The sequence below is a fragment of the Centropristis striata genome, chromosome 5 (assembly GCF_030273125.1).
Source record: "Centropristis striata isolate RG_2023a ecotype Rhode Island chromosome 5, C.striata_1.0, whole genome shotgun sequence".
Taxonomy (NCBI): Eukaryota; Metazoa; Chordata; class Actinopteri; order Perciformes; family Serranidae; genus Centropristis; species Centropristis striata.
In genome coordinates this window covers 34,164,419-34,186,340 of record NC_081521.1, presented here as the reverse complement: position 1 = coordinate 34,186,340, position 21,922 = coordinate 34,164,419, and the positions used below count along the sequence as shown (strand labels likewise).

Genomic DNA, 21,922 nt, shown 5'->3' with positions numbered 1-21,922 from the left:
TATGTCATCCGCACAAAAAAGCCTTTTGGGGAATTGTAAAGTTCTACAAACAATGGCAGAATATGATCTAATCGTAAAGAACTATTGCAAGATTTTTGGTTTTGCAAAAAACAGTCCAAAAATAAATAAAAAGCCAAACTTAACCAGTTAAGATTACGTAGTATTTCAAAAATACTTTAATAACATGTTTGTGTCATCCCGACATTCAACACTTCCCACTCCTGTTTGTAAAGCGGCATCACAATCAACATTTTCTCTTGAACGATGGTGCGACAATACAGACATAGAGGCACTGTCCAGAAAATAGCCCAGGCCAGCAACACCCTGATCGCTACGGATCTGAATGTACCAGATAAAAAAAGACAGTTGTAGCTTAAGATGGTGGTAAGATCAATGCAGGAACCATTTACACATGCTTCGTGTGTTCAGGGCTCTTTCATGACAGGACCTGTTTTGTAATGTATGGCATGAGTTTCCTGCAGCCACGACAGAAACACACAGTAACTGCACCAGAGGGCTGCCTGTAAGAAGATGTGGTGGTTTGATGACTCGGTTACTTTGTGATGACAAGATACTTCTGGATAAAATTATTAATCTTGGTAATTGTGGTTGCAGTGATTAACTAATGCCACACTTCCACTACATGGTATGGCACGGCTCTACTCAACTCGACTTGCTCTTGCTGGCTTTCCATTAGTAAAAGTTGTGGATAGGAATAGATCGAAGTTTCAAGCGAGCTGAGCTGATGCTAGAAGGTGCAGTTAAAACACTGCAGAGCACTGATTGGTCAAAGAGAATTGTCATTAGTCATTAGTTGAATGTGAGACATCATGCACAATCTATTTTTAAGGAACCACAATTTTTATTTCGATTGACCCAGATTTAAAAAAAGGAAGCCCACAAAACAAAGCTGTACATTACCCGGTATACTACGCCTACAATTGACAAAGTGCAGATGTTCCTTTGCTTGGTTCCTGATGAAAGGGTTTGGCGGGTGTCATCATAATGATAATGTCTAAGCAATTTCATGTGACGTTGATATTGAGACTCCCACCTGCACTGAGAGGAATTATCTGCAGTGGAACATAAAATGGAGAAAATGACCAGGGTTCTGTACCATATATTATAAGCCAGGTTTATTTTCAGTTAATTCAGTTCCACAAAGCAAACTCAACATAGTTTAAGACCAGTTATTATGGCAACTAGTTAAATTTGCTTAATAGAACCCAAATAACTTCTAAGTCAAGACGACCCATGCAGTGGAAATGAGGCAAAAGCTACATCAGAGAATTTTCATCATAATTCTGTGAATTTCTTATTCAAATTGCCTGTAAACAGCACTTTTTTTGATCCATTAGTATATATAAAAAATCCTAATTTACTGTTTCACCTAAGCTCAAATGCACCATTACTTTAATGATCTCTAATGCCTTCTCAAGAAAAAATCTGACCTGTGCACTTCTTGTTATTCCAATCACATTTGAAGGAATGTCCCTTGTGTTTAGTGTCAAATAAAGTCCTAACATACAACCACAAAGCCCCAATTTGATGACATTTGAGCTGTCACTCAAGTTGTCAGTTGGATTTTAATTAAAACTTAAACATACAGAACAGGCCTATAATATGTCTGAGCAATAATAATATGGCTGTATGCAGTGTGCACCCATAGTGTGTTGAGCCCAGAATCTTGTAGATTCAGTACACATTGATGCATAATGACTGAATACTGGATCTGAATCAACAGTACAGAGTTCAGACAGCAGGCTTGTTTGGGGAAAGCGTTGGTGACGTCTTGGTAGAGGCAAGTCTGCTGGAGCCAGTGTGAGCGTGACTGAGAGTATTGTGTCCATGACAATAGACCACTGTCTCCAGTGCCAGCTTAAGCTATCGCCATGGAAGAGAGACAGAGCAAGGTGCAGTCCAAAACCTCTCCACACATATAGTCGCTGCTGATTCAGTTTATGTAGGTTTCAGTGTATTAACGTAGTGAACGGGATCTAAATTTAGTCCTTTGTGTCAGAAGAGAAAGCTGGGGAAAACAGGGCTCTGCTGACTCAGCACTTTGTGAAATAGGACTTTAAAAATGAATAGTGGTGTGACATGTAGGTGGATCGTGCCTGAAACGGATATGTAAAGGAGACTGAACGCTGACTGAGGAGAAGAAGGGGTTCCATACTATTAAAGCAATTTAAAAAACGTCCGTCTTGCCATTAAGTGGGCGTGTGAGCGCCAAGACCCATCTCTGTAAACAATCATAACACGGACATGATATATTTGTAAAGTATATGCACATATAAATACAAACATACATTCATATAGGAGGAAGGGACAGGACCTTCACACAAACAGACCGGTGTGCTGGTGGAGGAGAACAAAACAGTAAACAAACAGAAACAAAAAGTATGTGAGTAGCAGAGGAAATAGAGTTTTTTTTTAAAAAAAGGCTGATTTGTTTTGCTTTTAAACAGGTGTCAGTCTTTCATATTCTCCTGTGGCATATCTGCATCTGTGAAGTAAGTATAGTCCACGGAAGCCATTGATTTTAGGTTTTTCTAAGTTTGCCCTGTGCTGATTGGCCAACAATCTCCGTCCCTTCACAGTAGCTGGCAGCCGCCCCTCTTCTTGCGCTTGCGGACCTGCAGCGCCGCCCTGGTGGCCATCTCAAACACCTCCCGCACACCGTCCTTGGTCTTGGCGGAGCACTCCAGGTAGCCAAAGGCACTGATGCGGTTGGCCATGTCTCTGCCCTCCTCTGACTTAACAGGCTCCTGTAGGTTTAATGTACACACAGTGGGTTACATTGGTGCTCTAGGTGTTTAGTTTTGGTCAGTGGTGGAATATAAGTTAGTACATTTACTCAAATACTGAACTTAGAAAAATACTTCACTCTCCGAATGATCATTTGTAAAACAGCTGTTGTTGACATTTTAGAGGGACATGGTTCTCACACAACAGCGACGCTGCAAAAATATGATGCTCTTATACAATATGATGCAGAATGCATCATATTGTATACATTGACTCAAGTACTGAACTTTACTTTACTTGAGTATTTCCATTTTTTGTAACTTTATACTTCTACTCCACTACATTTTGAGGCAAATGTTGTACTTTTTATTCCACTACATTTAGCTGACAGCTTTTGTTACTTTTCAGGTCGAAATTAAAACATAAAAAACATGATAAATGTAAGTGATTAGATTTTTTTAAATAAACCTTGTAAAAGTATTTTAAGTAGCTGCTTATATAAATACATCAATAAAAATAACCCAATAATATATTTAGAATATATAGAATGTGAGTGGGGCCATTCTGCATAATGAGTACTTTTGATACTATAGGTACATTTTGATGCCAATACTTTTGAACTTACAATACTTTTATTTGTAGTGCAGTAGTTTCACCGTGTGGTATTAGTACTTTTACTTAAGAAAGGAATCTGAATACCTTTTCCACCACTGAAAACAAGTACAACACATAACACATTACTGCAGCGAAAATATGAATTAAAAAAACAACAACATCATATATAATAGGAAACACTGACAGGGAACATTTACTGTACAGTCAAATACTCTTCATACTGCATTTTGCTGATCAAACTCACATCATTCTAAGGTTTTGAATGCAGTACTTTTACTGATAGTGGAGTTTTGGGGTATTAGTACTCAATATTTCTTCCAATGCTTGGGATAATTTGCAGCCAGGAGCATAAAATTATACACATACACATACACACAGACAGACACACAGACACACAGACACACAGACACACATACAGACAGACACACACACCTGTTTCATCTTGGCCAGCTCCCTGCGTGTGTGTTCATCATTCCTCAGGTCCTTCTTGTTCCCCACGAGAATGATTGGGACATTGGGACAGAAGTGTTTTACTTCAGGCGTCCATTTCTCGGGAATGTTCTCTGCAAGAATGACAAAGATAAATAAATGAGAAAAAAAACTAAGTCACTGCACAGCAAATTCCAAACTTTATTCCCTACAAGGACAGTCGGGTGAGGCCTTGCAGTTTCCCTTGTGACTGTACAGACATAAACAGGGAGAGGTCACTGACCCCTCCCTGATACCAAATCTGTGCCGTCTACGAGGAGATGGCATCTGTGGCATTAACCATAACAACAACCCTGTGGGAGAAAGCCCCAGGGCTGAAGTCTTAATAAACAAGACATTTACTTCATCTGTTTTTGAGAGGCAAGAACACTCAGATCCTAGTCTGAAATAAATGTGACATAGTCTGATTAAACTTCCAGAAAATGCCATCATAATCTTGAACTCCACGCGAAAACAGCAACTAGTCTTGTAATGAGTTTGTTTATCTTGTTGCCTTATAATGTGAAACAAGTATTGGTGTTTACAGGTTGTTGAATTAACTTCTAATTTGCTTTAAAATATACTTTTGTGCCATGTTTAAGCCACAACATCCAAATTATTTATACAAATTGCTGCAGCTGTGAAACAGTCATGTCTGAAGTGAATTACTTTAATTTAGTGACTTTACTAAACAGAACAGAACAGGAAAGTAGACAAATAGCAAACTGTAAACGTTGTAACTCGATGGCAGCAGGATTAATTACAACACAGATCATTTAATCATACTCATGAACAGACACCATCTGAATGGGCATTAAGTTTTCATAAAATGGATCATTAATTGCATGACATCTGCACATAGGCAGCAAGCAGGGAAATGCAATGAAAAATACATAAATCATCAACAGGGGGAAAACCCATAGAGTGCATTAGTGTTGATTTTTCTGCATTGACAAATGAGACCTCCTTGTGGTGGAAACTGTTGACATTTAATGGAGCATTAGCCAAAATGCCTTCCTGCATCTGTACTAAAATAATTGATCACTTTTTCCAATGCAAATAGTTCTAAACGCAGAGGGAACTCAATAACATATATTATTTGCCTATATTGAGTATCAGTGCAGCTTGCAAGTCCTGTAATGATTTATTCATGTATTTATTTTGCTTTTTATTTTTTTGGTGAGTTGAATCCATAAATGGGCTTCGAGCGTCTTCTTAATTGCTTTAAAACTAATTAAGTTTGTCTAAACTGGAAAAAAATGACCAGCTCCATTGACTCACTACAAAAGTCAATCAATCAATCAATATTTATAAGTGTCATGGGTTTGTGAAATTCTGCTATGATGTCAGAGATTTGCTTTTAATTCCAGAAAAATGACTAATGGGGCACTACAATTTCCTAAAATGTTACTTACGGTTTTGCTAAGTGAGGAAGCAATAAGTATGCCTTACCTAAACTGTCGGGGCTGTCTATGGAGAAACACATGAGGATAACATCTGTGTCAGGGTAGGAGAGAGGCCTCAGTCTGTCATAGTCCTCCTGACCTGCGGTATCCCACAACGCTAACTCCACCTGAGGAAGAGAAAGAACAAACAAGGTGATGAAAGTGGCTGCCAGCAAAAAAACAAGTTAAATCATTAAAATAAGACAGGATATTCCCACTTCATCGACAGCAGGATAGAGAGAATATGGGCAACGAGAATAGAGGGAGAACAACTGGAAAACGAAAGGAACAAGAGGATTTATTAGGCACAAAAAGCTCCCCAGGAGGAGATTTTTCCCACAGGATTTTCTAAGGCTGTTAATCAAACTGTTAGCAGCCCCCGGGTTGCCCGACCTGCTCTAGATAAAACAAATGCCCAGCAAAAAATAATTTGAGCTCAGCAAGGTCTGCAGCACATGCTACAATGCAACTTCAAAGCATGTAGAAACGTCTTCTACACAGTAGACTGAAAGTGTCAGTGCATGCATACGTCATGTGGCCGTTCAATCAAACTTTATTTGTGTAGCACCTGTTGTACAGGTTAGTGCAGTTCAAAGGGCTTCACATATGACTGACATGCAGATAACACAGAAAAGTCTGGATCGGAAACCCCCCCCAAAAAACATACAAATAAACAATTACAGACAAATTAATCTGATCTTATCCAAAAACGATAGAAATGCAAGAAAATAGATTTAAAAGCTTTATTAAGCGTATTAGTAGTAAAGACTGAAATAAAAGCAAATTTAAAGAACTTGATCAGACAAAAATAAAAAAGCTAAAAGGCTAGAATATAAATGAAAAATCACATTTTTAAAAGGCTAGACTAAAAACTAGATAAAATTGATAAAAAGACGAAACAAAGACAAAATAAAAAATAAAATAAAACAGAGGCATTAAAAAATAAACTGATAAAATAAATCAGAGTAAACTTTTAAAACATAAATACAACAAAAATAATGCAAGTAATGTCTATAAACCACTCCTAATAAAATGCATGGATGAATAGGTAGGTTTTAAGTTTAAGTTAAAAACAACAACAATAAGATGACTATAAATGTCTCAGAAATGGCAGTGGTTTCATATTCTTAGCTTTGACTTAATCCGACAGTAACCTCGCCCACATAACAATCACAGCAGGAGAACTGAGCCTGAAACAGCTGAGGACTGAGGAAAAACAAGAGAGAGCAGCTACAGCATGTGAGCAGTTCCTCTGGACTTTCCTGACGTCTCCCTGCACTCATGTTTTGCCAAGTCCTGCCTGTTGACCGACAGACTACTAGACTTGCTGGCCACACTGCCTTCTGGCAATTTCCATAATATACAAGACAGCGGGCTGAGCTGTATGTGCCACATTGTGTGTCTGGGAAGGCAGGCAACACCACACCGTGACTAACCTGTGTCCTCTTCTGCTGCCATTTGAATTCTTTCACCACTAGGTGTCTCTCAGGAGTCTGACTCATCTATTTATTTTACCACCCTGCTGCTTGTCTGAACTCCTGAACCCTCTGTTCTAGGTTGCTGTAATCAAAACTAAATATAATCAAAGAATGATAAATAAGGGACAGCTGTAAAGTGAACTGTGACACTGACTTCACCACACCATATATAGATATTTTTTTATCTGTCCACCCCAGTTCAGAGTACAATCAACTTTGCATTACACCCCACAGGAAACAGGAACAGGAAATAGGGACATTAGTCATGTTGTATGAGGAGGGGGGTTTCTACACTGGACAGGAAGGTGGCACTGACCCATTTCCTGTTGTTGGCTGGAGGTCTGCTGCTTTAACACAATGAAAAGACCCAAGGACTTGCTTACTTATCGTCACTGGTTTTGATGGCACGTGGTTCTCAATCAGCAGGTCCAAAAGGGTCACAATTTAACACTACAGCAGCAGTTTTAGTGTCACATAAATCTGCCTGCTCCGAGGAATGTCTCCAATTTATCAAAAGATATTATCACATCCTTTACTCAAGTAGAAGTCATTCTTCATTTGAAATCCTACTAAAGTGTAGTATAATCAGCTAATTCTGCAGTAAAATGGCCTGTCACATATTTATTATTGTATATTACAGGATTATATTGATAATACTGATGCATAATTAGCGTGTACTACTGAAGCTGGTCGAGGTGGGTTTAGTTTTAACTGCTTTATATTACAACCATGTAGTGACATCCAGTGGTGTCCAACCTTGGGGTTGGGCCCCTCCAACGGGGCTCAAGATAAATCTGTATTTCAGGTCAAGTTTGTTTTTTAAACTGTTTTCCTATGTCTGCTGTATTTGAAAGATATTGGATAATTTGACCCTTTTAGACCTTAAACAGAGAAGTTTAGGGGGGAAATGTTATTTGGTAGATTTCTATCATCTTGGACATCAGAAACATGACAAGAATCCCCAAACAGACTGTTTGTCTGTAAGCGTACATGTTTTTTTTTAAATTCTACCAGTGCAGTGCCTGTTCTAAATGTGCGTGTTTGGAAGGCCTCCTGTAGTGCTGTTTGCAGCTTTTATTAAGAACTTTATCACTCAAGATGCTTTCTAAGGCCATGATCAATACACCTGCAACGACATAGCTCAAGTAATGCTAGACCATACACACAATTTGCTGTTCGGGACCAGGTTGTTTCCAGAAACAAAAGTGTTCATCCCAAGTTATTGTTTGAGTTTGCTGCAATGTAACATCTCCCATCTCTTTCTTCTTCTGCTCTTGACTTTACTGTAGCAAGCGACAAAGAACGAACTTTACCCTGCATTTGGGGGTATAACAGTTAAAAGGGGTAAATTTTAAGACAATAATCAGTATGTCCATAATGTACTACTCATAAATATGTCCTGTAGAGCTCAAAGCTTACATTTCGAACTGCACTTTCTTAGATTGTCAGCAATATCCAAACAAGTGTGAAGCTGATCAAATAACGGCTGTAGAGAAAATCAACAACTTTCATTTTAGTTAGACGTTATGATTTTCTGACTTAAATAAAAAGAAGACTATTTTTTGCTCATATAGTGGAGTAGAAAAGTACAATATTTCCCTTAGAATTGAAAAGTAAACTCAACATTCTAAGGACAGTACTTGAAGTTTCCACCCCTGCTAGTGAATAAAAAGTTACATGTAAACCACAAAGTACCTGTTTGCCATCAACTTCGATGTCAGCGATGTAGTTCTCAAACACAGTGGGGACGTAGACCTCTGGGAACTGGTCCTTACTGAAGACGATGAGCAGACAGGTCTTCCCACACGCACCATCACCAACTATCACCAACTTCTTCCTGATGGCTGCCATCTACAAATGGAATACACTTTGGTCAGTCAATATATTAACAACTGAGGTGCATGAGAATGAAGCAAACAATCAGTAAACTGGTGAGAAGTGCGATTCTTTAAAAGGGAGGAGGGAGGTGAAATAATGCAACCAGAAATAGTATGAGTGAGAGAGCCGGGGGGGGGGGGGGAAAGAGATGATCGAAGTCTGTTTCAGAGCCGCACCCTCTTCCCTTTCCTGGGCTGTGTCCTGTGAGCGAGGTGAAAAACAGAGTGGGGCTGCTGAGGGTTCAGCACTGGTCTGGAAAAGCAGTGGGAGGGAAGGGAACAGGAGGAGAGCCACAGTGTCGGTAATGCTGCAGCCTCGGTGCTCTAACACACTGCTGCACATGCACGGCCTTCTGACACAATCGCATTAAAAACGATCCTTAATGTGTCACTTCTGCATCCCTGTGGCCATGTGATCTTCAGCGCTCACTGGGTTTTGTTATCGCCTCTGTATTGCACACAATCCTCTCTCATTCTCTTTGCTGGTATCCATTAAAAAGGTGTGTATATGTGAGTGAAAGGTGGCTTGCCAGAGAAAGATATGGCCCCACACACACGGATCAATAGCCATCTCCCACAAGCTGACAATAATGGAGAGAAGGCAGTAGGTGATGAGACAACGAACTGGCTGCCTGCCAGCAGCATCAGCTTTCACCGACCTAAGACGACCAAGACTAAAACAAAGATCTATACCTGTGCCGTCACAAACACAGAGCCCAAATCACAGCTGATAACTAGTGAAGAAACACACCCAAATAGTTTTAGGCTATAATCAACAGAATTCCATTGCATCTTTCAGCTTGTTGTTTTGGTTTCCCGACTCACAACTTTATGCCGAAAAACACCAGGCAGCAGCATATTGTTGCATGCGCTGAACAGTCATAGTGTCTCTATGGAAAGCTGCATGGCTTCTGCGAGCTACTGCAGCAGAGCTGCGGCAAAGTGCAGCCAAACTAAAAGTTGCAGAGTTTAGCTCAAGGCAGCTAATTGCGTCTAGAGAATAACCACAGCCAATCAGAAAACAGGATTCCTGCTCCTGTGAAACACATCAATATGCCTCCTGACTGCAGAAATATTTAATTATTGAAGCGAACCACACTTTGCCGTGTTTTGGTTTGTTTTAGGCGTTGTTTTTGGTAACAACAGGCTTCTATTTTTAATGAAAAGCCCAAAAATCCCACTGTGTACAACCTGGCCCTGTTCATTTAGTGAGCTTACCAAGTAAGTCAGGTTTATTTCACTTAGTGCGACTCATTTTCAGTTGTTTCAGTTCCAAAAAGGAAATTCAGCATTGTTCAAGCTCAGTTATATGGCAACCTATAGTGGGAAATGGGTTGAATTTGCTTTACAAAACTGAATCAACTGAAATGAGACCAAACAAACTTCATGATACATGCCCCTGGTCAGACAGACGCAGTTAGCAACTAGCTGGTGAAGATAGTGGAGCATTTGCCAGCAAAAGAGCAAGTCAGTGGAGCAAAAACAGAGCTGCAAAAGAAGAGAGAATATTGGATTTACACTTGCCAGTTGGCCAAAACACAACTCCAAATTAATGATAATGCTGTTCTGCATCTGCTTGATGTGTAAATAAGCTGTTGACGAACCAGACCGTCATATCAACTTAAAGGGTGATGTCACTGTTGTGTTTACAGCTTGACTTCCTGTAAAGTGGCCAACAAGTAATTTATTGCAGCTTTAAGAAAACATCTAACCCAAGAAGGCAATAATTCCAAGCACTTGTAAAAGTACTTCCTTCATCATTAACATCAAATCAACAAACCCCAACACTCCACACGTTAATTTTTGTGTTGTGAGAGGATAAACAGAGTTTTGTCCACACTATTGTCATTTCGGAAAAATCTTGCAGGTTGCGTTATATTTTCTTCAGCTTTGTAAAAAAAAAAAAAAAAAAAAGACAGCTTAGGTGTTTGTTTGTGTTCAAGAATGAAATGTGCATCCCGGCTCATCCTTTATGTGATTCTTTCAGCTTGTACTGGCCTCAGCTCCCGTTTCCACCACAAGAATCAAAAGACAATTGTTCAGTTTGCTTTTCTCTCCCACACATTAAATCAGGCCAGTGTGTTTTCTGTTTGTCTCTGGAGAGAGCCACCTGTTCTCTGTGATAGCAGGCTGCTGCTACTCCATACATCATACTGTCACTGCCAGAGGGAAGACACGCGCGCACATGCACACATTTACACACTCACACGTGACTGGTAGCTACAGTGCAGCCCCAGAAAGCTTCAGAAAATGGGTCTAGTCCTGCGGATCTTGTGCTGTGACAAAATAATGCAGCTTATTGACGACCGCGGCTCTCACAGCATGCTGCCTACTGTGCCAGTGGCAGCACATGGCGCTGAGTGGAGATAATGGCCCCATCCCTTTGCACTAATGTGTGTGCACAATGTGCCAGTACAAGGACGGGAACAGGCACTCCAAGGACTTCTTCCTAAATAAGACCTGATGTTAAGGTGTGTTCCACTAACCTTAAGTCATGAACCTTCCACTTTCAGAGTTAAACTATATTCTTATATATCATATTTACACAAAATATAACCAATAATACCATTGAATTTAACATGTAATACAAAAAATCTAATCACTGCACTGTTTTGCAATAAACAGAAGTAAATTTGGAGAACATTTCTGCTACAGTGATCTCACTTTGTTTATATCTTTTCCAGACTGAGTCATCCAGTCAGAAAGGAGATGTTTAAGGAAGTAGATAAATAGACCTGGCATGTTTAGTCAATGAATCTATAACTTGATTAATAGAAATAATCTCTTACACATTTGATAATTAACGTATCATTGAAGTACATTTTCAAGCTAAAATATCAAATATAACCTAGCTCCAGCTTCTCAAATGTGAAGATTTGGTGTTTTTCTTTGTCCAATGCGATTGTAAATAACTGAAATAGATTTTGAACGACTGCTGCGTTTGTTTTAAAAAAGGAATAGAAAAACATTAAGAAGAAAGAAATATGACATTACGAAAGCAGCACAAAAATAAATAATTTAAAAAACATGCAAGTTGGGTGCGTTAAAAACAAATAGGTGGTGATGTAAAAGCTTCCTAAATATATATGCAATTTAACTAACAACCTGCTACTAGACGTGTCAGATATTTATACATTCTACATAAACACATTCTGGGACATCTAGATATTAAAAAAATGTCCCAGGCAGCGTTGAGGTGAGTAGTCAGCTGTTAACATGTGGATAAGTGAAATTATTTAAAGCATTAAGAATTCAACGCATTCATAATTAACTCATGAATTATGTATTTGCATGGTCTTAACGCACACTTCCAAGTTCACTCGACAAGGGAACTTGTGAGACTGACTTGTCAGGTGAACATCTGTAGGTGCTTAATGTGCTTTGTGGACTTTCCCACGTCATTTCTATCCTCGTTCACCTTCCTCACTTCCTTTTTTCGAGTGACTTCCTGCTGGAGACAAACAGGAGTTCGTTAGGAGAGAAAAGGAAGGACATCTGGAATTCACCCATATTGTCCTTTTCTCCCATTTTGCCTTCTTGAGTTCCTCCCCTCAGGTCACTTCAAATAAGCTTTATTAGCACAAGGAGGAGTCTGACACAACCGGTCCTTCCTCCTCTTTTTACTAAAGTCAGACTGCTCCGGACTCAGTGTGACATTTCCATGTTAATTTCAACATGAGTCTGCTGGATGATAGTTGAAGTGTGTGGGGAGAGCCGACGCACATATAACAGAGTGGAGGTTTAAGTATTTTATGTTAATATTATGGATATCAAGAAAGCTAACTAGGTCACTTCCACAACCTTAAAGTAATATCTAAAATTAAACTTAAATGGTATTTAAGACTACAGTCATTTAATTAAAAGAATATCATCTTACAGTGCATGCAGCTATTCATTGTTTTGCCATTTGCTTTTGTATTATGACACTCTACTTTGTGTTATATTCAACAATCAATAATTAAGCGTGGCCTGGATTTTATGTTGTGGTAAGAAGGCTTCCGTTAGTGTTTGGGGGGAAATTATTTTAAGAGAAAAAGAAAACTTTCATCAAAAATTGATATGAACATGTATGTGGTGTTAAAAAACACTCGCAGAAGCTGCAGTGAATTGGGTAGACAAAGCTGTAGACCAAGCTGGTCGAATGATAATACAGCTGCAATAATCTCACAAAGAACAATGGGAAGCCAAAATTGCACTGGAGTCATATTGTGAGTGGTGAGCCATAGTATACATGCAGGGACATTCAGTACCTGCACACATACACCATGAAGAGGCAGGTGGTGCAGGAGACTGCATGTTCACACGTGTCTCAGGATGAATGATCCCATCTTGCATAATGTTTGTCCCTCGTGGGGGGTAGCAAAGGACAAAGTTCTCATTCCTCGCACATGCAGCACAGACGCTTATTCCTCCCTCATTTCTCCCTGGCACGTTTTCCCTCACCCCCGCAGTCGTAACACATTAGCCAGTCTTGTTCATTAGAAGTAGTAGGGGGGAAACATTCTAATCACATGGATCAGCAAACTCAAGGTATTTACACCAACACTGCACTTGTGACCCATTCGATTAACTGCATCTACAAGCCATAAAACTCCCATTATTAAATGTCACGTATGAGTCAAATTTGAGCATAATCATCAAAGTACACTGCTGTGTATTTGTGTTTTTCACTTCTGACGGGGCAAAATCTCCACCTCAATAGAATAAGTTTGAGCTGAGAAGCTGTAAAGTTTTAGTCTGATCTAATCGGTTGCTTTTGTGCAATTGTACTTATCTTCAAATGTTCAAAACCAACATGTATGCAAACAGGTACTGTATGTACTTTACATGACATTAAGTATGGGGTTAGCCAGGCATTTGTTGATGGTATGCCTGTCGCAAAAAGTCCAATACTGATATACTGAGGTCAGCAAAAATTATCGAAGTCATGGCCATGCATCGTTTGGCATTGCCCGTTGTGTTTACGTTCTGTTTTTGTTTACTTAAGAATGTCACCAACATGATGTAATAAAATCGGCAGGGTTTTGCCGAACATTAAGCTCTTAAGCTAAATAATGTGTTGAAACACACTTCTGTCTTCTCTGGTCGTGCTGCTTCTTTACCTTTCGTGTCAGCATTCACACACAGACACACACACGCACACACACACGTTAATTGCATTTGCATTATTATATTATGATTATGTCAGTGGCATTTAAAAAGGTCTTAAAATGAAAATAATATCGCTCATCACAATTATTTCCAGGACTACATATATCGTGAAACAAAATGTGCCAAACGCGACAGGCCTAATTGTTGATGGATCCATTGAAAGGCCCAATGCATTTCCAAGATTGGTTCGTTTTGGGCGTGCCAGCTGTTGAAAAGTGCCACGTTGTGCTCCGTTAAAAGTGGAACCACACAGAGTTGTGAGTGGGTGAACCATGTGTGGAGAACAGCTGTTTTGATTAATGATATGTGTAGCAAGCAATGCAATCAGAGCTGCTCTGTTTCAGTGGCATGCTTCAGGTGAACGCTGCCTTTAAAATGCTGCGGATTGTCGACAGCTCCATTAGGACTTCACTATTTTGTTCTTGCGTGGGAAGCTGGCCAACCTCCTGTCACCAACAATGAGAGACACTTCACTCTTGACAGGCCGATTATACAAAACACTACAGGGCACTATACAAAATATTACAGGAAATCACTTTCTGACCTAATAATTAATCTCATCACCTGTCATCAGCCTCATTCAGACCCACTTTATACATGCTTGTGGGGGAAAAAAATACAGGGGGGCTTGTCCAGCAAATAAATTCAACCTGGTTGAACTTTTCCTGCAACAAAGCATGATGTCATCTGACAAGGCACTGCTGTGTGACTAATTAAATACATGCAAGTGCACATTCCTCATGGATTACTATGCATCATGAACGGCAGATTTAAACCCTTTTACCATGTGATTATCATGACAAAAGATAAAAATTGTTGCCACCGTGAGAAGTTCCTGAGTCTCATCAACTGCTGTGCCTTCATATTCATCTATCAGTTACCTGGATTTGCTGGATCATATTTAATGTTTCACCGGTGCCTGAAACAGAGGGAGTATTTGGAGCTAAACACACACTTAAATGTTCAATAGAGAAACCGTAGACTAGGGATGGGAATGATTAATCGATGACTGATTAATGGTAGTAAAGAATTTGGTCGATCCCGTTGAATTTTAAATCGATCTGTGTATTTTTTCATGTTAATTTTATCTATGACTGCTTATCAGTACTCACTTAACTGAAACACAACCGAGCATTCAGTTCTGCGGCCGTACATGAATAAGCCAATGAGCTGAGAATTAAGTTAGATAAAGCTAGTTTTCAAACTGAAAGTTTGAGCATTGTAAAATGTATTTGAGTAAAACTAGCTTACTGCATCAAACCTTGCTAGCATGAATTACTAGGTTTAACTTTTTCCAAAACTTATTTAAACACAAAAGACACTTAAATTTGCAAGATTACTGTGAAAACTAACCTCATTCCTCTTGGGGGTTGCTAAAACATAAAAAATTCGACTCATTGATGTTATCTTTACAGTATCACCTCACTTGAGTTAGTTATTTTCATCCTTTCAAATAAAATCGTCTGTTATCAAAACAGACTTTTGCAGTGTACTAGTGTGTATATATCTTTTTTTTTTTTGCTCACACATACTGGAGTATGCATATAACATAGATTAATCGATCGTTAACAGTATAGATGCTCGGGTTGGCAGGTTTCTCCCAAACGCACATCCCTGCCGTAGACATTAAAGCTTCGACATGAGGGTCCAGAAATGGTTATGGCTCGCAATTGAGTCAGGTGGGTGTATAGATAGATCGGTAGGTAGATGGACATATTTTATTTATGGGCAGGACCACAATGACATGGCTTCACGCCCAATCTTTAATGGGCAAACTCTGGCTCCAAATGATGCCACCAGCGCAAGATGGCAGCAACCGTATCCAGGATATTTTGGCTTATTTTTTGTACAGTGAGAGGCAGTGGAGACACGTTGTCCATTTTTGTCAGGATATGTAGAAGCCTCTAAGATGCATTAACTTATGAGGGTGTGAAGGGGATGATGAACAGAGTCAAATACAGGCCCACGTGTGTCCAGTCAAGCCTGGACTTGAAATCCAATCAAATCCATGAAGAGACCTGGAGGTGTCTCTTCACATCCCCATCCAATTTTACAGAGTAAGGATAATAGGGAGAAACATTTGTACTGTACTGAGCTAAAGGTCTGGATACAAACTGCTAAGTAGAGTAAATACAACATCTTTAACATTGGCTGAAAATGTTGCCAGAAGTAACCGAAGGAGGATGGAAAAATGTAAATATGGAATGACCAGATAAGAGGATTTCAGCTGCTCAGCAGACTGACCATAAATGAATAAAAGTGTCCTCCCTGATTTCCTCTTCCTTGTAAAGTGACACAAGCAGCTCTACTGGGACACCCCCCATGTCAAATATACACCAACTGTACACTCTCAGGTGACGTACGAACAAAGAGTTTGTGTTGTTACAGACAATTATTAACTGCGTGTTAACAGTTCAGGTATTGACACGCTGATTGGTCAAGAGGCAAAATGCATTCCACATGATGATTAATAACGGGTCACTAGATGCTCACACACAACCCTGTCGACTGTGTAAAAATGTGGGAGGACGTAAGCTTCAAGGAATGTCTCACCCACTTTCAACTCCCCTCACCCTTTTCTTCTAAACACACGACATCCCTCCCCCCGCCAGTATCTCTCACTCTTTCTCCTGGTTGAAATGTTGAGGTCTGGAAACACAGACACAGGTGGCATCACTTGAGGCAATTTATAAGATTTCACTCGGGCTTTATGCAACTTACTCTCCTATAAGACCTGTAAATAGACTGCTCTGTAGAATCAGTGGAGTTCCCCTATAAAGGAAACCATTAAGGCAGGTGGTGGCTGTACTTTCTTAACGCAAAGCTATTTAGTTGACAAACGTAATCAAACTGCTTTATTCATTTATCATAGACCTACTAAAAGGCTAAGTGTGCAATATGGACCTGCATAATGCAGGGAAAAATATGTTAAATATTTAATTAACATATTTACTGGCTCACACTCTTGAGTGCAAAAAAAACTTGATTAGGATTTAAACTGCTGCATTCGAACATCATTTTTTTTTTCTTTCTCTCCTAACAATATGCAACTACCTTGAGCCTGAAACATTCTTGTAGAAAACTTAAAGCAAAAAGGCTTACATTTTGAAGGTTGAATCCAACTTTTGAGAGCAGAAGTGGCTGCTCAGGATCCAGGCCAGGGAAGCAGCTAAAGTCAGAGAACCTAGCTGGAGCCCAAAATAGGACAGAGCCATTGAGACTCCCCCGGCCCAATTTATCACAGTGCACACAGCTCGGCTCAGAGCAGAGGACGAAAGAGAGAAATATCACACAGAATTATCCTTTCATCCGCCCCTGAGCCTCTGCTTGCAGTACAGTCAGAGAAGTCGGACAGATGGAGAGAAGGAGGGCAGGAGGAAGAGGGAAGAGGCGTAGTGGTCAAAACTAGACCATGTTGTAGCACAAGCAACAGATTTAAAGATACGTAAAACATACCAAAGTGTAGTACGTTTTTGATTAAGTTTCCATGAGTATGAAATAAATAAATGGATGAATTAGTCATGGTGTGGATTGGGAATAGAGCTAATAAGGATTCTTTTCTTGATTTCACCCAGTTTCTTAACTCTCTTATTATTTGTGACGAGCCCTCCTCCTCCAGTCTCTTGTTCTCACTCTGTCCTCGTCTCATCCTTTTATTTTTCTCTCTCTCTCTTCCTGTGTTGCAGTGTGATGTCACCATCAGGGAGCTAATGTTCCGTATCCTTAGGGTGCTGCATTCCTACTTTCTCACACACACACACGCACACACACACGATGGAGTCACCACCCCCAACACCATGACAGTTTCTCTCATCCATCCAGTCCAGCTGTGCCTTACAGCGATGTGAAGTTTGAGGGCATTCTGTAACATTTTTGCAAATCTGATTCCTTTCAAATCCCTAATCAAATTTCATGAGGTTTACATTTCAACATCTGCGACTAACTAACTACAGGCAAAGATAACTGAAACTCAAAGATCTAATCATCTTTTGTTGACTGAGAAGTAGAGCCTGACCAATTTAACATTTTTAAGACCAATACCAAGAATTTTAGAGGGGGAATTGCAGCCAATTTAGTGAATATTTTGAAAGAATATTTATTATTTCTCTGTATTATGTATTATTTATTACATTTTCAGCCAATTCTAAAAATGAAAAGGGATTAAATTTTAAATTAAATTAAACTAGCAAAATAAGTATCAGTCCATGACTGACCTTTCGAAATAAAATAAGAATAAATAAATAAATTAAATGCCAGTACTCTATTTTCATTTAATGTATCAGAAACATGTGATTAATGTCTGAAGCCTACTTTAAACACTGATGGTCCTAAATTTGAGCTATTGAATCGATCTGATTAAATTGGTAATATGTAAAATATGATACAATTAACTGTTTAACTTGGAGCTTCTTAAATTGAAGTGAGGTGATGAGACATTATCTCTCTAGAAAAAAGTTGCCACACTGTAGGTCCTTGTTGAACTAGAAAAACACAGTCCACTTACAGTGGTCATACAGAGTGATGTGTCCTTTGACAAACAAACAATCTTTGGCTGAATACAGACACCAGCTGCAGAGATCACAGTAACCAGAGAACAGCCGATCTTTTCACTCTAGCCGTTACAGCCGTTAATGTTAATTAGCTACAGCTGATTGTGATGTTCGTCATTTTAACCAAAAACAGTCGGCTATAAATACGAAGCCTGCTGCTCTTTTGCTTTCAATTGCTCTTTGACAACAAAAGACTGAGGAAGTATAACATTTTTTATAGTCTCTTATCATCTCAGCTTAATGAATCTTGGTATTTTGCCAAGCGGGAAATGGACCCAAAATGACACCGGCAGAACCCATCCCCAAGGGATCTGCTGCTAATGTTACCCAGAAGAAGCTTTCCACATTGTCCTTTTAGGGAGTTCCTGAAACTGGAAGCACCAAGATCCAAACAGGAAACTCTCCATGAGATTTTTTTTTTCTCCCCCAACGCAGTAAATTTTCTCCTCTGCATGCTGTCTGTGCATGATACACCCACCAGCCTGTGTTCTGTGTAACAAAAACTGCAGTCAGTTTCATTTTCAGTATGTTACTGGCCTTCTTGGAAAACAAAGTTGATAGAAAGTCACCCTGACTAATCTAAGGCTGTATCCTGTGTTTTTGAACACCTCAACTGATAAGCCCCTATAGCTGAACAATGTACAAACCAGCAGCAGCTCCCCATAGAATATGATATGAGCTAAAAGGATGGGAAAACTGTTGGGCAGTCCCCTTCTGTCCATGCAACACTTCCTAAATCTTTGCTTGGAAGAACAACTATAAGCAAACTTCCTGCGTTTGTCATCTCTAAAGCTCCAGCTGACACGTACAATTGGCGACAAGTAAAACTCTCATAGTAGGTCAGTGGTAGAGCGCATGCCAAGAGGGGCACGAATGGGGGCAGCACGAGGGTGAAATGCCCTCTGGCGATCTTCGCATTTATGGAGCTTTTGATCCATAATAGTTTTCTATGAAGACTTCTGTACTGACCTACTGAGCTATTCAGCCATCTTCTGAGATGACCTCAATACGGCGAAGAGAGAAGAATAAGAGTTCACACGCTAGGGATGTCAATGTGGAACATCATGTCTTGATTTAATTTCAAATTCAGGATATTTAGGTTATTTTGGCCCAGTGCAAGTCCTTCCGATTTGTATATTTAATACACTAAGGATATATGGTCAAATATAAATAATGTGTTTAAATGTGTGGGGGAACCGCCAATCCTGATTTTGATCATTAAAATTAAGAGCTAATTTCAGTTTAGTTTCGATTCAGATTTGATATCTTGACAAACCTAGTATGTGCTCGGGCTATTGTGCTATTGGTACTCAATACCTCTATGGTATTGGACTAAATAACTCCTTTTAGTACAAAGATTTATCCAAAAACAATTATTTTTTCCATTTTGCAAGGAGCAAATCACTGCAAACTTTCATGCATTACAAGCCTGGAAAACCCTGCAGATATTTAATCAGTCAAGATTTTGGTCTGAGTTTTCCAACGTCATCATTTCCCTAATTGTTTTTTTGCAAGGATTTCCACCATCTAAAGTATCAGTACTTGCAAAAAACTACCACTAATACTGCTACTTTTACAAGCCTAATACAGGCCACTTCACACAGCGCGGTTCAGGATTACATAACTTGATAGAGTGACAGTCAAAACCACACTGATGGTGATGACAATAACAAATTTCACGACTTCTGCTTTTACATTATTGTGGTCTAGATTGGGGATTTTCACTGCACTGGCACTGATTTGTGTTATGCGTGTGGGTGTCATTGGGTAACACTTCCACTTCCGACCACTACCTGCAACAGCTTGGTCAGCAGTCAGCTGTTCAGCTACAATGTCATCATATTTTGTTCCTCCTGGAGAACAAACACAAACATCTGACATACAGGCATGCACACAAACATGCTAGGAGGATATTTTAAAGCATTCTTCTTCTATGCATGTGTCTGCCTTTTAACATCCTATATGTGTGTATGTATGGCAGGGTAGAAGCACATATCCAGATGATGCATGACATGAATTTTGCAGGGCTCGGATACCGGTGGTGGTGCATGTTTGCAATGGGGAAGACAAATGAACAAGCCTGTGAGAGATATAAGGGTCTGTGCTACAGTAGCCGAGCAGCACAACAAGGGTGTGGTGACTGGGAGAGAGGAGGAATTTCCTCGGGACAGACACATGTTTTAACAGTTATTCAAGACAGAGACTTTTCTTGGAGTAAAAACCAAACGAAAAAAGTCTCTCACTCGGTGGACTAAAAGTGTTTTGGCCTTTTTACCCTCCAATTATTCCTGTCCAGAGGAGAACACTCGATACCATCAACTCCGCTTTACTGGCCAAACAGGTTTTCAAAGAGTAAAGTTTTTACAGCGAGTGTGCCTGCCTCTCCAGCTGAAGCGCATAGCTATAATTAAATTACGTAATGAAGTATATTATGGGTAGAGACAGGGCTGGGTTTGTGTGGCAGGAATGCTGATATGATCCATATCTCCGACTGGAGAGCGTAAACAGGTGTACCCCCCAAGTTCAGGGATGGGCAAATTAAATGCTGGAGGGGGCCACAATTTTTCATCGACACTACCACAGGGCCACATATAGGACCGTGCACTTCACCAGATATGATGAAACTGCAATTTTGAATATGTTTACAGTGCAGAAACGTAACATATTTCACGCTCAAATGCATGTATAACAGTATGAATAGGAATACAAAAGGTTTGAAGCAAATAAAAAAATAACCACTTACTGTGATTTCTTTTTTTTCAATGCAAGAACAGCAGACCAACATTAATTGCAAGAAGTAATTTTGTGTATTTTTACACTGCACTTTTAAGATTTCATGCTCAAATGCATGTAGTTGTACTGAGGGCCACTTCAAGTAAGGCTGCGGGCCGTATGCGGCCCCCGGGCCTCCAGTTGCCAATCCCTGCCCCAGTTGATAACACTTTTCTTTGTATTTCTATCAACTAAACGTCGAAACTCTTCAGTCTTTCCGCTGGAAAAACTTCTAAACAAGTAACAGGTTTCAACTCGCCGAGCCGCTGCTCGTAGCCTATCTCGGCTCATGGACGTGTCTTCTGAAGTCTCCTTCAGACCTCAAACTCGGACTCAAGGTGCTCTTCGGTTACAAAATTAAACGAGTGTAATAAAAGGAGAAAAAAATATTCGTTTACCTTTCCCAGAGTGTGCTTTTAAATACCAAAGACCTCCGTGTTACCCTCCTGCCGTCTTTCGTCCCTTGAAGCAGCTGTACTCAGCGGCCGAGGAACCCACCAAACCGATACTCACAAGACCCGCCCATAATGATGCATTCAGGGTCCCCTCGGAAAAGTTAAACTACCATTTGTTAATAATTTAGCTTTAACGCTCAGTTGTTTTTTTAATTGGAAACATTCTGATGTAAGACCTTTGCATTACACCGATAGGACCAGGTGCATGCAAAAGCATACAGGAAAAAGTTTTTTTGTATATTATATTCTTCTATGAAGTTTTATTTTTCATGATTTTTAGGCCTTTCATAGAAGAAAGAAACAAATAATGACATACACTAAATCATCAAAGTTTATCTTTCATATATTTGGATTTGTGTAATA

At 39.7% G+C, this 21,922-nt stretch overlaps 1 protein-coding gene across 1 annotated transcript; it reads right to left on the bottom strand.

Annotated features, from left to right (window-relative positions):
• Positions 1–153: 153 nt before the first annotated feature.
• On the bottom strand, positions 154–21,627 carry LOC131971275 (rho-related GTP-binding protein RhoA-D). Its single transcript, XM_059332634.1, has 5 exons — positions 21,503–21,627; positions 8,450–8,605; positions 5,284–5,404; positions 3,796–3,926; positions 154–2,768 (listed from the first exon to the last, which is right to left on the bottom strand). Exons 2-5 carry the CDS (start codon positions 8,603–8,605, stop codon positions 2,595–2,597), a joined length of 582 nt encoding a protein of 193 aa, XP_059188617.1. The 5' UTR covers positions 21,503–21,627; the 3' UTR covers positions 154–2,594.
• Between the last annotated feature and the right edge of the window lie 295 nt (positions 21,628–21,922).

What these genes read in the sequence shown, in the direction of transcription:
- LOC131971275 (XM_059332634.1), bottom strand. Translation starts at nt 8,605, where the DNA reads ATGGCAGCCATCAGGAAGAAGTTGGTGATAGTTGGTGATGGTGCGTGT. An exon ending in TCGAAGTTGATGGCAAACAG is followed by an intron (nt 5,405 to 8,449) that starts GTACTTTGTGGT and finishes TCTCTTCCTCAG; the next exon opens with GTGGAGTTAGCGTTGTGGGA. An exon ending in AGACAGCCCCGACAGTTTAG is followed by an intron (nt 3,927 to 5,283) that starts GTAAGGCATACT and finishes TCATTCTTGCAG; the next exon opens with AGAACATTCCCGAGAAATGG.